Consider the following 18,515-nt stretch of genomic DNA (forward strand, 5'->3'; position numbering starts at 1 on the left):
ATTGAAGAGTGTACCAATGGCTGTGTTGGCTGATATAGACTCTGCATTGTTCTCTTGCTACGATTATTTTTGGAAAAATTTATATTTTGTTTGTATAAGATTGTGTGAAGTGTCATAGAAGACCCTGAATAGGCCCATTCAGGTGAAAAGTAGATCCAAAATCAAGTGCTCAAGCAGGTACAGAGGCGAAAACAGAGTGGTGAAAACCCATGAACCTTGTAGAGGTCTCATTTCTCTACAGTGAAATCCCTTTATAACCACAAATTTCCAAACTCTATTTAGGGGTCTACTTTTTTTGGGTATCTTTGCTAAGACAGAATTTCAGCAGCTTGATATAAGTGCACTAAAGTAAGAGTCAAAAGATTGAGGTTCTAACCGAAGACATGGAAATTACTTCTGAATGATCTCGGACAAATTGTAAACAGGGATGACAACCTAGCTACTTTATAGATCGATCGTGAGCCATGTTAGATAATACATCTTGAAGCTATCTATTTAGCCATCAACCACGTCTATCTACCTTTTCCTGCAAGAAGTGAATTACCAAAAAAAAAAAAAATGTATCCAGGATGGAATAAAAAACAATTTTTCTTTTGGCTCCATGGCATGTGGGATCTTAGTTCCCCAGCCAGGCATCAAACCTGTTCCCCTTGCAATGGAAGCACAGAGTCTTAACCACTGGACCACCAGGGAAGTCCCTGAAATAAAGATTTTAAAGTGTGAGCAAGGAAAACAGAATTAGAGAGATGATGGTGGAAGGAGAGATAAGTAAGAAAGTGGGGTTAGAGCATAAAAAGCATGCTGCAAGGTCATTGTATATTAGCTAGAGGTAGATAAAATAGTTAGATGTTTCTGGCAGCCTAAAAATGCTTTGAAATCTGACATGGGCTACACAGACACAAGGCACTGTAATTAAACTAATGTTTCAGATCTGCTATGCTATGATTTGATTGGTGTTCATATTCCTGAAATCTGGTTAGTTCACCAAGTTTTTGTTTTTGTTTGTTCCGGTTTGCAATGCTCTTCAGGAACAGTATGAACTGGTCTACAATGCTGTATTAGAACTATTTAAGAGACAGATGGATGTTATCAGGGATAAACACTCTGGAACAGAGGTACATTTTAAATTTGATATTTTGTAAAACAATTTTTTTCATGTTTGATTTTGGTCAAGGGATTTCAGATTAGTTGCAGGACAACTTATACTTTATCATCACAACTAAATTGGAGTGTCAGGTGTGCATGGGGCTGCACTATAAATCTGTGGAGAAGGACAATTTAATTGAAGTACTTTAACTTAGAAAATTAATCTCTTGGTCAACGTATTGCATACCATTTTCAGCTAAATTTAAAAACAATAGGAGTGGGTGAAAGGGTAAGCATATATTCTGTTTCCATGTTTTAAACAGTTGTGTGGCAATTTAGAAGTGAGAGTGAAAATTACAAAGTGAAATTATAGTTGAGTACTGATGTGATTTTTCAGGTTACTCTAGCCTCATTTTGATTGCATATGTATCATCAAATTTTGAGAATATTTTAGAATAGCTAAAGGATTCTTAGCTGAAAATGTTAGGTATAAAAACAATTATGATTTGACCAAATTCTAATTTAAAAATATTGAGCATTCTAGATATGTTATTTTGATCTCATCACAAAAATTGATGTCAAATATTTACTGTGTAATCACAAAGTATTAGATTCTGAGCAAACCTTAATAAGACAAAATTATTGGTTTACCTTCCAGGGTGTATGTAACATATACAAATTAATTTAATTTTTAATATCACATTTTTGTATTATGAATCTGAAAATATTCACTGAGGACCTACTGTTTTCACAACATTAGGAATACAAAGTATATAAGACATAACCCTAATATCATAACTCCTACCGCTTGAATGATGAGGCACAGGGAGTGAAAGAAAGCCAAAAAACTGTTGAGGTTAGGGAATGAACTAAGCAATCCTATAGTTAATGTCAACTCCGGAGAAACAATGTAGGGGAAGGAGATGGAAACAAGAATATAGTTGCCAGACATTGTTACTTATATCCTGTTCATGCCTGCTTCATTGGCTAGTACTCCCAGAACAAGTTTAAATAATAGACGTGATATGCATGACCTAATTTTAATGGGAGAGATTCTCATGTTTCACTACTAAGTGTGATGCTGATTTGATTGGAGATATATTTTTTAATTGTTTAAGAAAGTATTCATTGACTTCTGTTTTATTAAGAATTTTTTTTGGAAAGAATGTTGAATTCTGTCAACTGCATATCTTTGCATTTATAGAATGATCACATGGATTTTCTCCTTTGACATATTGAAACAGTCATGTCCTTGGATTTGTTAATATCAAGCCATCCTTGCTCTTAGAATAAAACCTTCTTGAACAAAGAATATTCTCTTAATGTGCTGCTGGAGTACATGGGTTAATATTTTATTTAGGTTCCAGGAAATGTCGGTACTCAGATTTAGCCCAGTAGTAGTGCCATGGCTCGAGGCAGTTGAGTTGTTTGGAGTGTGCCCTTAGTCAATAAATGGGAACATAGGAACATGGTTCAACCTCCCACAGAGGGAATTGATTAACACCAGCCAAGGAGGACTTCTGTTTCTGGGAAGATCGAGTAGACATACTTTTCCCTATTCCTTCTACTAAATACAACTAGAAACCCTGGACAATATATATAAAACAAATATAAGAAGACTCTGAAAGATGGAGAGAAGACAGACCACTAGGGACCTTGAGACCTGAGGAATGACATGATGGTGAGTTCCTTGGGTTTTCTTTTTCCTCATATATCATGGATTTGGAACTGAAGAAACCAACAACTTGAAAATGCCAACAGTGCAGACAAAAAAACCCCAACAAAATCCTGCTCTCTCTAGCCAAAGGACCAGGAAAGGGACAGCCCAGCAAGCCAGAAAAATTTTAGATAATAATTACTCTACTTCAGTCAACACCAGAGAAAAAAATGGCCCCCAACCCCACCTATGCCAGCAAAGAAGTGGAGAACCTAGATTCCCACCCTCACAAAGACTGTGATAAAGAGAAGGTCAGTGGGTCAGATATATGTATTCTCTGTCACATCAGAAGGACAGTGCTAATGTGTCATTATTGTGAGCATTCTAATAAAGAAATACATATATCCGTTTAAAAAAAAGAGAGAGAGAAGGTCAAGTAAAGAGCTAGGAATTTCATCCCCACTGGCCTGCAATGAGGTTTCCCTGCAGTGTCAGTAGAGACCATGTGGGGAGCCTGACTTTCCACCTGGCAGTAACCCAGTGCCCCCATGCCGCTCCACTGATGGAGTGTCAGAAGAGGCCTAGTGGAGAGTCAGGACTTTCACCATCATCCAGCAGTAATGAGGCCACCCCGACCACAGTGTCAGTAGAGACCACATGGAGAGCCTCTCCCAAGGTGTCTCCCTTCAGGTGTCAACAGAGACTGTGAGGAAACTGGTGGAGGTAGAATCCACTTGGCAATAGCAAGGCACTAATGAGGCAGCACCCCCTCCCTCCTCTTTCCCCTGTCAGAATGGATTTAAAAAAAGAGAAGCTAAAAGGGGAGGTTTAACTAAGGTCCAGAGACTTATAACAATACAAAAATATCTAGGTTTCATGTGAAAGTCACTTGTCATACCAAGAACCAGGAGGATTGTAAACCAAGTGAGTAAAAGACAGTCAATAGATGACAACACTGAGATGACAGAGGTGTAAGATTATCTGACAAAGATTCTAAAGTAGCCATGATTAAAATGCTTCAGTAAACAATTACAAGCATGCTTAAAACAAATGAAAAAATAGAAAGTCTCAGCAAAGAAAGATAAAGACCTGCCAAAGAAACAGAAGATATAAAGAAGAAACAAAAGGAAATTTTAGAGTTGAAAAATAACGGTAATGGAAACAAAATAGCTCAGTAGATGGGCTCAACAGCAAAATACAGGGTACAAGGAAAGAATTAATGAACTGAAAGACAGAACAATAGAAATTGCCCAATCTGAACAACAGAAATAAAATAGACTAAAAAATAAAATACAATAAAATAAAAATAAAAAATAGACAGAGCCTCAGGAAACTAAGTGACTATAACAAAAACCCTAGCATTAGTGTCATCGACGTCCAAGAAGGAAAGGAGAAAAAAGACGTGTCTAAAAAAGTACTGAAAGAATCATCATAATTAAACTTCTGAAAACTAAATACAAAAATTCTAGGAAGCAGCCAAAGAAAAATGATCTTAACTCTAGGGGAAAAGCAATTAGAATGAAAGTGAATTTGTCATCAGAAACCATGGAGGCCAGAAGGAAGTGGCACAGTATTTTACAAGTGCTGAAGGAAAAAAGCTGTCAACAGAATCCAATACCCAGTAAAAAAAATATCCTTCAGGAATGAAGGGGAAATCAAGACAGTCTCAGATGAAGAAAAACTAAGGGAATTTGTTGCCAGTAGACCTACCCTAAAAAAAAAAAAAAAAAAAAAAAAGGCAGAGGAAGTTTTCTAAATAGAAAGGAAATGATGAAAAAAGGAAGAACATGGTAAGGAACAAGGGTAAATATAATAGATTTTCCTTATCCTCTTGAGTTTTCTAAATTGCTTAATGATTGAAGCAAAAATTATAACACTGATGCGGTTCTAAATGTATTAGAGGAAATATTTAAGACAATTATACTGTAAAAAAAAGGAAGGGTTAGGCATGTAAAGGGAGGTAACACTTCTGTATTGAACTAGTAAAATGATAATACCTATAAGGCTTTGATAAGTTATGAATATGTAATATAATAACTAGAGCCACCCCTACAAAAATTATACAAAGATATATCTTAAAAAACGCTATAGGTAAATCAAAATGAAATTCCAAAGATGCAGGAAAGAGAAAAAGTCAGGAAAAAGAAAAGAGAAATGAGAAACAGAGAGAAAAAACAGAAAACAAAATATAAAGTTGGAGACTTAAGCCCTACCATATTAATAATTAAATTAAATGTAAATGGTACAAATACACCAATTAACAGATTGGCAGAGAGTATTGAAAACATGACCCAATTATATGCTGTCTATAAGAAACACACTTCAAATATATAGGTTGGTTTAAAATAAAGGATTGGAAAAAAGATATATCCTGTAAACATTAATAAAAGGAAAGCAGAAGTAGCTATATTAATACCAGATAGACTTCAGAGTAAAGAAAATTATCACAGTTAGGGAGGGACATTGTATAATGATAAAAGGGTCAATCCCCCAATAAGATGTAGCAATCCTAAGTGTGTATGGACCAAACAGAGCTGCAAGATATGTGAAGCAAAAACTGATAGAACTAAAAGGAGCAATAGAAAACCCCACAGTTATAGTTGGAGACTTCAAAACCCCTCTCTCAAGAACTGATAGAAAACTCAACAGAAAGTCAGCAAGAATATATGAGAACTTAACAACACCATTGACTAACAGGATCAAATTGATATTTATAGGATGCTCCACCCCAAAATTCAAGGATATACATTCTTTTCAAGTGCTGATTGAACATATACCAAGATGGATCATATCCTGGGCCATTAAACAATCTCAAAAATATAAAGAACGGATATCATATAGAATGTATTCTCTGACTACTATGGAATCAAACTAGAAGTCAATAGCAGAAGATAACAAGAAAAGATCCAAACACTTGGAAACTACACCAGACTCTTCTAAATAATCCATTGAGTCAGAAAGGAAGTTTCAAAGGAAATTTCTAAAAACCACATTGAACTGAATAAAAATGAGAATACCACATATCGAAATTTGTCGGACAGAGCTCCAGTAACGCTGGGAGGGAAGTTTATAGCCACCTACATGCATACATTAGAGAACAGTAAATGTCTCAAATCAGTAATCTGAGCTCCCACTTTATGAATCTAGGAAAAAAAAAAAAAGAGTGAAATAAACCCAAGAGAAACAGAAGGAAGGAAATAGTAAAGAGTATAAATCAATGAAATTGAAAACAGGAAAACAGAAGAGAAAAATCAGTGAACCAAAGATCTGGTTCTTTGAAAAGATCAACAAAATTGACAAACTTCTAGGAAGAATGATAAAGGAAAAAAGGGAAAAAATAAAAATTACCAATATCAGGAATGCAAAAGGGCCTATTTCTACAGACTTTGCAGATATCAAAAGGATAATAAAGGATATAGTATGAACAACTCAACACATACACATATGTCAACTTAGATAAAATAATGTATTACTTCCTCAAAAAACACAAACTACCACAGCTCACGCAAGATGAAATAATTTGAATAGCCTCATAATGGTAAAGAAAACTGATTTCATAACTTAAAAATTTCCCAAAAAGAAATATCCAGGCTTACATAGTTTCACTTGAGAATTCTACCAAATCTTTAAGAAAGAATTAACACCAATTTTACACAATCTTTACCAGAAAATAGATGAGGAGGAGACAATTCTCCATTCATATTTTTTATTGTGGTAAAACTACAGTATTTTTACCACTATGGAAAAAATTACCATTTTAACCATTTTAAAATATGAGTGGCATTTAGTACCTTCACAACGTGTGTGACCATCATTACTGTTTATTTCTAGAAATTTTTCATCATTCTAAACAGAAACTCTCCATCTCCTGTACCCAAACCCCTAATAGTTTCTATTCTACTTTCTGTCTCTATAAATTTGCCTATTCTAGGTACATGATATAAGTGTAGTCGTATATTTACTCTTTTTATCTGGCTTATTTCATGTAACATAATGTTTCAAGGTTCATCCATTTTGTAACATATATCAGAATTTCATTCCTTTTATGGCTTTATAATATTCCATTGTGTGTAATACCACATTTTACTTATCCATTCATCTGTTGATGGACACTTGGGTTGTTTCCACCTTTTGGCTATTGTGAATAATGCTCTTATAAAAATTGGTGTACAAATACTTGTTCAAGTCCCTATTTTAAATTCTTTTGGGTATATACGCAGAAGTGGAATTGCTGGATCACGCAGTAATTCTATGTTTAATTTTTTAAGGTACTGCCACACTGTTTTTCACAGTGGCTGCAAAATTTTACATCCCCACCAGCATTGCACAAAGGTTCCAATTCCTCCACCTTCTTGCTAACGCTGGGTATTTTCTGTTTTTTTGTTTGTTTGTTTGTTTTTGGTTTTTAAGATAATAGCCATCCTAATGTGTGTGAAGTGGTATTTACGGCCTTGATTTTCATTTCCCTAATGATTAGTGATGTTGAACAGGTTTTCATGTGCTTACTGGCCACTTGTACATCTTCTTTGGACAAATATCTATCCAAGTCCTTTGCTCTTTTTTTCTCTAGGTTTTCTTTGTGGTAAAATATACATAAAATTTACTGCCTTAACCAATCTTAGGTGTATAGTTCAGTGGTATTATGTACATTCATATTATTGTGCAACCATCACCACCATCCATTTCCAGAACTCCTTTCATCTTGCAAAACTGAAACTTTATACCCATTAAACACTAACTCCCCGTTCTTCCCTAAGCCCAGCACTTAGCAACCACCATTCTGCTTTGTCTCCCTATGAATTTGACTACTCTGGGTACCTCACCAGTACTTGTTAGTTTTTGCTTTTGTTTATTTGTTTTTTAGATAATAGCCACCCTAATGGGTGTAAAGTAGTATCTCATTGTGGTTCTGGTTTACATTTTCCTGGTTAGTGATGTTAAGCATCTTTGCATGTGTTCATTGGCCATTTGTATATCATCTTTGGAAAAATGTCTATTCTTTTGCCCATTTTTTAAAAAATTTGTTTTATTGAAGTATAGTTGATTTACAATGTTGTGTTAGTTTCTGCTGTACAGCAAAGTGATTCAGTTATACATATATATATATGTATATGTATATATTCTTTTTCATATTCTTTTCCATTATGGTTTATTAGAGGATATTGAATATAGTTCCCTGTGCTATACAGTAGGACCTTGTTGTTTATCCATTCTATATATAATGGTTTGCATCTCTTAATAGCCATCCTTCCATCCAAACTTCCAATCTATTCCTCTTCTACCTCTCCTCCCCCATGGCAACCACAATCTTGTTCTCTATGTCTGTGAGTCTGTTTCTATTTCATGGATAAGTGATATCGTATGGTATTTGTCTTTCTCTTTCTTAGTTCACTTATAATGATAATCTCTAGGTTCATCCATGTTGCTGCAAATGGCATTATTTCATTCTTTTTTATGGCTGGGTAATATTCCATTGTACATATATACCACATCTTCTTTAACCATTCATTTGTTCATGGACATTTAGGCTGCTTCCATGTCTTGGCTATTACAAACTGTGCTGCTATGAACATAGGGGTGCATGTATCTTTTCTTTTTTTCTTTTTTTTGTTTATTTGTTGAAAGAAATTTTCTTTTCTTTCTTTTTTTTTCTTTTTTTTCTTTTTTCATCTTTTCGAATTATACTTTTGTCTGGATATATGCTCAGGAGTAGGATTGCTGGATTGTATGGCAACTCTATTTTTAGTTTGTTGAGGACCTCCATACTGTTTCCATAGTGACTTCATCAATTTACATTCCCACCAACATTGTAGGAGGGTTCCCTTTTCTCCACACCCTCTCCAATATTTGTTATTTGTAGACTTTTTAATGATGGTCATTCGGACTGGTGTGAGGTGGTACCTCATTATAGTTTTGATTTGCATTTCTCTAATAATTAGTGATGATGAGCATCTTTTCATGTGCCTATTGGCCATCTGTATGTCTTCTTTGGAGAAATGTCTACTTAGGTCTTCTGCCCATTTTTTGATTGGGTTGTTTGTTTTTTTTGTTATTGAGTTGTATGAGCAGTTTGTATATTTTGGAAATTAAGCCCTTGTTGATTGCATCATTTGCAAGTATTTTCTCCCAGTCCCTAGGTTGTCTTTTTGTTTGTTTCTGGCTTCCTTTGCTGTGCAAAAGCTTGTAAGTTTGATTAGGTCCCGTGTGTTTATTTTTTGCTTTGATTTCTATTGCCTTGGGAGAATGACCTAAGAAAACATCAGTATGACTTATGTCAGAGAATGTCTTGCCTATGTTCTTTTCCAGGAGTTTTATGGTGTCGTGTCTTATATTTAAGTCTTTAAGCCATTTTGAGGTTTTTTTTGTGTATGGTGTGAGGGTGTGTTCTAACTTTATTGTTTTACATGCAGCTGTCCAACTTTCCCAACACCACTTGTTGAAGAGACTGTCTTTTCTCCTTAGTATATTCTTGCCTCCTTTGTTGAAGATTAATTGACTGAAGGTGTGTGGGTTTATTTCTGGGCTCTCTATTCTTTTCCATTGATCCATATGTCTGTTTTTGTGTCTTCTGCCCATTTTTGAGTTGGTCATTGTTGAGTTTTAGCAGTTCTCTATATATTCTGGCTATTAATCCCTTATCAGATATGTGATTTGAAAATACTGTCTCCCTTTCTGTGTGTTGCCCTTTTACTCTGTTGATTGTGCCCTTTGATGTATAAGTTTTTAGTTTTCATAAAATCCAATTTGTCTATTTTTTATTTTTATTTATTTATTTATTTTAAATAAAATTTATTTATTTATTTATGGCTGCATTGGGTCTTCATTGCTGCACGCAGGCTTTCTCTAGTTGCAGCGAGTAGAGACTACTCTTAGTTGCGGTGTGTGGGCTTCTCATTGCAGTGGATTCTCTGGTTGTGGAGCAGGGGCTCTAGGCACGTGGGCTTCAGTAGTTGTTGCATGTGGGCTCAGTAGATGTGGCTTGCGGGCTCTAGAGTGCAGGCTCAGTAGCTGTGGCACACTGGCTTAGTTGCTCCATGGCATGTGGGATCTTCCCGGACCAGGGCTCAAATCCGTGTCCCCTGCATTGGCAGGCGGATTCTTAACCACTGCGTGACCAGGGAAGTCCTGTCTATTTTTCATTTTGTTGATAGTGCCTTTGGTGTCATATCCAAGAAATCATTGTCAAATCCAATGTCATGAAGCTTTCCATGTTTTCTTCTAAGAGTTTTAGTTTTTTGAGTTAATCTTTGTATTTACTGCAAGAGCCCAACTTCATTCTTTTGCATGTAGATGCCCAGTTTTCCCAGCACCATTTGTTGAAAAGACTGTCTTTTCTCCATTGACTGCTCTTGGCAGCCTCATCAAAAACCAATTACTCATAAGTGTGAATTTCTTGTTAGGCTCTCTATTTTATTCCATTAGTCTATACAGCTGTCCAGTGTCAGTACCACACTGTTTTATTACTGCATCTTTGTAGTACCTTTTGAAATCAGGAAGTACGAGTCCTACAACTTTGCTCTGCTTTTTCAAGATTGGGCTATTCAGAGTCCCTTGAGATTCTGCATGAATTTTTTTTTTAACATCTTTATTGGAGTATAATTGCTTTACAATGGTGTGTTAGTTTCTGCTTTATAACAAAGTGAATCAGCTATACATATACATATATCCCCATATATCCTCCCTCTTGCGTTTCCCTCCCACCCTCCCTATCCCACCCCTCTAGGTGGTCACAAACCACCAAGCTGATCTCCCTGTGCTATGAGGCTGCTTCCCACTAGCTATCTATTTTACATTTGGTAGTATATATAAGTCCATGCCACTCTCTCACTTCATCCCAGCTTACCCTTCCCATTCCCTGTGTCCTCAAGTGCATTCTCTATATCTGTGTCTTTATTCCTGTCCTGCCCCTAGGTTCTTCAGAAACATTTTTTTTTTTACATTCCATATATATGTGTTAGCATATGTTATTTGTTTTTCTCTTTCTAACTTACTGCACTCTGTATGACAGTCTCTAGGTCCATCCACCTCACTACAAATAACTCAATTTCGTCTCTTTTTATGGCCGAGTAATATTCCATTGTATATATGCGCCACATCTTCTTTAACCATTTATCTGTCGATGGACAGAAAATGTGTTGTAAATAGAGCTGCAAAGAACATTGTGGTACATGACTCTTTTTGAATTATGGTTTTCTCAGGGTATATGCCCAGTAGTGGGATTGCTGGGTCGTATGGTAGTTCTAGTTTTAGTTTTTTAAGGAACCTCCATACTGTTCTCCATAGTGGCTGTATCAATTTACATTCCCACCAACAGTGCAAGAGTGTTCCCTTTTCTCCACACCCTCTCCAGCATTTATTGTTTGTAGACATTTTGATGATGGCCATTCTGACTGGTGTGAGGTGATACCTCATTGTACTTTTCATTTGCATTTCTCTAATGATTAGTGATGTTGAGCATCCTTTCATGTGGTTGTTGGCAATCTGTATATCTTCTTTGGAGAAATGTCTGTTTAGGTCTTCTGCCCGTTTTTGGATTGGGTTGTTTGTTTTTTTGATATTGAGCCGCATGAGCTACTTGTAAATTTTGGAGATTAATCCTTTGTCAGTTGCTTCATTTGCAAATATTTTCTCCCATTCTGAGGGCTGCCTTTTTGTCTTGATTATGGTTTCCTTTGCTGTGCAAAAGCTTTCAAGTTTCATTCAGTCCCATTTGTTTATTTTCGTTTTTATTTCCGTTTCTCTAGGAGGTGGGTAAAAGAGGATCTTGCTGTGATTTATGTCATAGAGTGTTCTGCCTATGTTTTCCTCTAAGAGTTTCACAGTGTCTGGCCTTACATTTAGGTCTTTAATCCATTTTGAGTTTATTTTTGTGTATGGTGTTAGGGAGTGTTCTAATTTCATTCTTTTACATGTAGCTGTCCAGTTTTCCCAGCACCACTTATTGAAGAGGCTGTCTTTTTTCCATTGTATATTCTTGTCTCCTTTATCAAAAATAAGGTGACCATATGTGCGTGGGTTTATCTCTGGGCTTTCTATTCTGTTCCATTGATCTATCTTGCTGTTTTTGTGCCAGTACCATACTGTCTTGATTAATGTAGTTTTGTAGTATAATCTGAAGTCTGGGAGCCTGATTCTTCCAGCTCCATTTTTCTTTCTCAAGATTGTTTTTGCTATTTGGGGTCTTTTGTGTTTCCATACAAATTGTGAAATTTTTTGTTCTAGTTCTGTGAAAAATGCCATTGGTAGTTTGATAGGGATTGCAATGAATCTGTAGATTGCTCTGGGTAGTATAGTCATTTTCACAATGTGGATTCTTCCAGTCCAAGAACATGGTATATCTCTCCATCTGTTTGTATCATCTTTAATTTCTTTCATCAGTGTCTTTTAGTTTTCTGCATACAGGTCTTTTGTCTCCTTAGGTAGGTTTATTCCTAGGTATTTTATTCTTCTTGTTGCAATGGTAAATGAGAGTGTTTCCTTAATTTCTCATTCAGATTTTTCGTCATCAGTGTATAGGAATGCAAGAGATTTCTGTGCATTAATTTTGTATCCTGCTACTCTGCCATATTCATTGCTTAGCTCTAGTAGTTTTCTGGTAACATCTTTAGGATTCTCTATGTATAGTATCATGTCATCTGCAAACAGTGACAGCTTTACTTCTTCTTTTCTGATTTGTATTCCTTTTATTTCTTTTTCTTCTCTGATTGCTGTGGCTGAAACTTCCAAAACTATGTTGAATAATAGTGGTGAGAGTGGGCAAACTTGCCTTTTTCCTGATCTTAGCAGAAATCGTTTCAGTTTTTCACCATTGAGAACAATGTTGGCTGTGGGTTTGTCATATATGGCCTTCATTATGTTGAAGTATGTTCCCTCGATGCCTACTTTCTGCAGGGTTTTTTTTATCATAAAAGGGTGTTGAATTTTGTCAAAAGCTTTTTCTGCATCTATTGAGACGATCACATGGTTTTTCTCCTTCAATTTGTTAATATGGTTTATCACATTGATTGACTTGCGTATATCGAAGAACCCTTGCATTCCTGGGATAAACCCCACTTGATCATGGTGTATGATCCTTTTAATGTGCTGTTGGACTCTGTTTGCTAGTATTTTGTTGAGGATTTTTACATCTATGTTCATCGTGATATTGGCCTGTAGTTTTCTTTCTTTGTGACATCTTTGTCTGGTTTTGGTATCAGGGTGATGGTGACCTCATAGAATGAGTTTGGGAGTGTTTCTCCCTCTGCTATATTTTGGAAAAGTTTGAGAAGGATAGGTGTTAGCTCTTATCTAAATGCTTGATAGAATTCGCCTGTGAAGCCATCTGGCCCTGGGCTTTTGTTTGTTGGAAGATTTTTAATCACAGTCTCAATTTCAGTGCTTGTGATTGGTCTGTTTATATTTTTTATTTCTTTCTGGTTCAGTCTCGGAAGGTTGTGCTTTTCTAAGAATTTGTCCATTTCTTCCAGCTTGTCCATTTTATTGGCATATTGTTGCTTGTAGTAATCTCTCATGATCCTTTGTATTTCTGCAGCGTCAGTTGTTACTTCTCCTTTTTCATTTCTAATTCTACTGATTTGAGTCTTCTCCCTTTTTTTCTTGATGAGTTTGGCTAATGGTTTATATTTTGTTTATCTTCTCAAAGAACCAGCTTTTAGGTTTATTGATCTTTGCTACTGTTTCCTTCAATTCTTTTTCATTTATTTCTGATCTGATCTTTATGATTTCTTTCATTCTGCTAACTTTGGGGTTTTTTTGTTCTTCTTTCTCTAATTGCTTTAGGTATAAGGTTAGGTTGTTTATTTGAGATGTTTCTTGTTTCTTGAGGTAGGATTGTAGTGGTATAAACTTCCCTCTTAGAACTGCTTTTCCTGCATCCCATAGGTTCTGGGTCATTGTGTTTTCATTGTCATTTGTTTCTAGGTATTTTTTTATTTCCTCTTTGATTTCTTCAGTGATCTCTTGGTTATTAAGTAGTGTATTGTTTAGCCTCCATGTGTTTGTATTTTTTCTGTAATTGATATCTAGTCTCATAGCGTCGTGGTCGGAAAAAATACTTGATACAATTTCAATTTTCTCAAATTTACCAAAACTTGATTTGTGACCCAAGATATGATCTATCCTGGAGAATGTTCCATGAGCACTTGAGAAGAAAGTGTATTCTGTTGTTTCTGGATGGAATGTCCTATAAATATCAATTAAGTCCATCTTGTTTAATGTATCAATTAAAGCTTGTGTTTCCTTATTTATTTTCATTTTGGATGACCTGTCCATTGATGAAAGTGGGGTGTTAAAGTCCCCTACTATGATTGTGTTACTGTCGATTTCCCCTTTTATGGTTGTTAGCATTTGCCTTATGTACTGAGGTGCTCTTATGTTGGGTGCATAAATATTTACAATTGTTATATCTTCTTCTTGGATTGATCCCTTGATCATTATGTCGTGTCCTTCTTTGTCTCTTGTAATAGTGTTTATTTTACAGTCTATTTTGTCTGATATGAGAATTGCTACTCCAGCTTTCTTTTGATTTCCATTTGCATGGAATATCTTTTTCCATCCCCTCACTTTCAGTCTGTATATGTCCCTAGGTGTGAAGTGGGTCTCTAGTAGACAGCATATATAAGGGTCTTGTTTCTGTATCCATTCAGCCAGTCTATGTCTTTTGGTTGGAGCATTTAATCCATTTACATTTAAGGTAGTTATTGATCTGTATGTTCCTATTACCATTTTCTTGATTATTTTGGATTTGTTATTGTAGGTCTGTTCCTTCTCTTGTGTTTCCTGCCTAGAGAAGTTCCTTTAGCATTTGTTGTAAAGCTGGTTTGGTGGTGCTGAATTCTCTTAGCTTTTGCCTGTCTGTAAAGGCTTTAGTTTCTCCGTCGAATCTGAATGAGACCCTTGCTGAGTAGAGTAATCTTGGTTGTAGGTTTTTCCCTTTCATCACTTTAAATATGTCCTGCCTCTCCCTTCTGGCTTGCAGAGTTTCTGCTGAAAGATCAGCTGTTAACCTTATGGGGATTCCTTTGTATGTTATTTGTTGTCTTTCCCTTGCTGCTTTTAATATTTTTTCCTTGTATTTAATATTTAATAGTTTGATTAATACATGTCTTGGTGTGTTCCTCTTTGGATTTATCCTGTATGGGACTCTCTGTGCTTCCTGCACTTGATTGACTATTTCTTTTCCCATATTAGGGAAGTTTTCAACTATAGTCCTTCAGATATTTTCTCACTCCCTTTCTTTTTCTCTTCTTCTGGACCCCTATAATTAGAATGTTGGTGCATTTAATGTTTTCCCAGAGGTCTCTAAGACTGTTCTCAATTCTTTTCATTCTTTTTTCTTTATTCTGCTCTGCAGTAGTTACTTCCACTATTTTATCTTCCAGGTCACTTATCCGTTCTTCTGCCTTAGTTATTCTGCTATTGATTCCTTCTAGAGAATTTTTAATTTCATTTATTGTGTTGTTCATCATTGTTTGTTTGCTCTTTAGTTCTTCTAATTCTCCTTGTTAAACATTTCTTGTATTTCCTCCGTTCTATTTCCAAGATTTTGGATCATCTTTACTATCATTACTCTGAATTCTTTTTCAGGTAGACTGCCTATTTCCTCTTCATTTGTTTGGTCTGGTGGGTTTTCACCTTGCTCCTTCATCTGCTGTCTGTTTTCTGTCTTCTCATTTTGCTTAACTTAATGTGTTTGGGGGTCTCCTTTTCGCAGGCTGCAGGTTCATAGTTCTTGTTGTTTATGGTGTCTGCCTGCAGTGGCTAATGTTGGTTCAGTGGGTTGTGTAAGCTTCCTGGTGGAGGGGACTGGTGCCTGTCTTCTGGTGATGAGGCTGGATCTTGTCTTTCAGGTGGGCAGGACCGTGTCTTATGGTGTGTTTTGGGGTGTCTGTGACCTTATTATGATTTTAAGCAGCCTCTCTTCTAGTGTGTGGGGTTGTGTACCTGTCTTGCTAGTTGTTTGGCATAGGGTGTCCAGCACTGTAGTTTGCTGGTCATTGAGTGGAGCTGGGACTTAGCATTGAGATGGAGATCTCTGAGAGAGCTTTAGCTGTTTGATATTACTTGGAGCCAGGAGGTCTCTGGTGGACCAATGTCCTGAACTCGGCTCTCTCACCTCAGAGGCACAGGCCTGACACCCGGCCGGAGCACCAAGACCCTGTCAGCCACACAGATCAGAAGAAAACGGAGAAAAAAAGAAAGAAAGAATGAAAGAAAGAAAGAAAGAAAGGAAAGAAAGCTATTAAAATAAAAATAAATATTAAAAATATAAATAAATTAAAAATTAATAAAAAAAGAAAGAAGAGAGTAACGAAACCAAAAAACAAATCCACCAATGATAACAAGGACTAAAAACTATACTAAAAAAACCCCCAAAACAGACAGACAGAACCCTAGGACAAATGGTACAAGCAAAGCTATACAGAGAAAAGCACACAAAGTAGCATAGACATACACACTCACAAAAAGAGAAAATGGAAAAAAATATATATATATATATAAAGGAGGAAGAGAGCAACCAAATCAATAAACAAATCTACCAATGATAATAAACTCTAAATACTAAACTAAGATAAACATAGAACCAGAAACAAATTAGATGCAGAAAGCAAACCCCAAGGCTACAGTTGCTCCCAAAGTCCACTGGTCCTCCATTTTGGGATGATTTGTTGTTTATTCAGGTATTCCAGAGATGCAGGGTACATCAAGTTGATTGTGCAGATTTAATCCGCTGCTCCTGAGGCTGCTGGGAGGAATTTCCCTTTCTCTTCTTTGTTCGCACAGCTTTTGGGGTTCAGCTTTGGATTTGGCCCTGCCTCTGCGCGAGGTTGCCTGAGGGAGTCTTTTGGGAAGTCTGAGGTCTTCTGACAGTGTTCAGTAGGTGTTCTGTAGGAGTTGTTCCACATGTAGATGTATTTCTGACGTATTTGTGGGGAGGAAGGTGATCTCCACGTCTTACTCCTCCAACATCTTGAAGGTCTCTCTCTGCATGAATTTTAAGATGAGGTTTTCTATTTCTGCAGAAGCACCTTTGGAATTTTTATAGGGATTGCATTGAATCTGTAGATCACTTTGTGTAATGTTATCGTAACAATATAATGTCTTCCACTTCATGAGCATCGAATGTCTCTCCATTTATTTTATTTGTCAGCAATGGTTTGTAGTTTTCAGTATATAAGTCTTTCACTTCCTTGGTTAAGTTTATTCCTTTATTCCTTAGTATGTATATTTTTGATACATATATATTAGAATTGCTTTCCTAATTTCCTTTTCAGAATGTTTATTGCTAATGTATAGTAGTGCAACTGGTTTTTGTGTGTTGATTATATATTCTGCAATTTTGCTGAATTGGTTTATTAGCTGTAGCATGTTTTTTTGTGAGTGTGTGTGGAATCTTTCAACATATAAAATTATGTCATCTGCAAATGAAGGTAACTTTACTTCCTCCTTTCCCATTTTGATGCCTTTATTTGTTTGTTTGCTTTCTTACCTAATTGCTCTGGCTAGAACTTCTGGTATTATGTTGAATAAAAATGGCAAAAATTGGCATCCTTGTCTCATGCCTGATCTTGGGGGAAAGCTTTCAGTCCTTCACCTTTGAGTATGATATTAGCTGTGGGTTTTTCATATATGGCCTTTATCATGTTGAGGAAGTTCCCTTATATTCCCTGTTTATTAAGTATTTTTATGATGAATTTGTCAAATTTTTTTCTTCCTCAATCGATATGATCATGTGGGTTTCTTCTCCTTAATTCTATTAATATGATATATTACACTGATTAATTTTTGAATGTTGAACCATCCTTGCACTCTGGAAATAAATCTCACTTGGTCATGGTGTGTAATCCTTTTACTATGCTGAACTCAGTTTGCTAGTATTTTATTGAGGACTTTCGCATCAATATTCATAAAGAATATTGGTCTGTGGTTTTCTTTTGCCTGTAACATCTTTGTCTAGCTTTGGCAACAGAGAATTACTGTCCTCATTGCATGACTTAGGAGTGTCATTCAAGTTTTAGGAAGAGTTTGTGCAGGATTGGCGTTTATTCTTCCTTAAATGTTTGGTACAATTCACCAATGAAGCCATCTGGTCCTGGACTTTTCTTTGTTGGGAAAATATTTGATTACTGATTCAGCCTACTTGCTAGTTGTAGGTCTATTCAGATTTTCCATTTCTTTCTGAATCAGTTTTGGTTGATCATATGTTTTTAGGAATTTGTTCATTTAATCCAGGTCATACAATTTGTTGGCATACAATTATTCATATTATTATCTTATACTTTTTGTTTCTGTGAAATTAGTAGTAATGTCCCCACTTTTATTTCTGTAATTTGAGATTTTAGCAATTTCAGTCTTCTCTTTTTCCCTTAGTCAGTCTCTAGCTAAAGGTTTGTGAATTTTACAGATCTTTTCAAAGGATCAAATTTTGGTTTTGTTGGTTTTCTCCATTGTTTTCTCTATTTCATTTATCTCTGCTCTAATCTTTTAATATTTCCTTCCTTCTGCTAGCTTTGGGTTTAGTTTGTTCTTATTCTAGTTCCTTAAGGTATAAAGTTAGGTAATTAATTTGAAATCTTTCTTCCAGGCATTCACAGATGTAAATTTACCTCTAAGCACTGCTTTCACTGTATTCCATACATTTTGGTATGATGTATTTTCATTCATTTCTAAGTATTCTCTAATTTCTATTGTGATTTCTCCTTTGACCCATTGGTTGTTTAAGAGGGTTTAATTTACACATACTTGTGAATTTTCCAGGTTTCCTTCTGTTATT

The 18,515-nt window shown here is 35.8% G+C and overlaps 1 protein-coding gene across 4 annotated transcripts in view; it reads left to right on the forward strand.

The window, feature by feature from the left end:
* PTPN22 (protein tyrosine phosphatase non-receptor type 22) overlaps positions 1-18,515 on the forward strand; it is a 61,340-nt gene that overhangs the window by 19,537 nt on the left and 23,288 nt on the right. For all 4 annotated transcript variants that reach the window (XM_082379779.1, XM_082379781.1, XM_082379778.1 and 1 more), the window contains exon 11: positions 1,029-1,115. In XM_082379779.1, the coding sequence (XP_082235905.1) occupies positions 1,029-1,115 (87 nt within the window). The remainder of the gene's footprint in view (positions 1-1,028; positions 1,116-18,515) is intronic.

This window comes from Balaenoptera borealis, assembly GCF_965194805.1.
Source record: "Balaenoptera borealis genome assembly, chromosome: 1".
Lineage (NCBI taxonomy): Eukaryota > Metazoa > Chordata > Mammalia > Artiodactyla > Balaenopteridae > Balaenoptera > Balaenoptera borealis.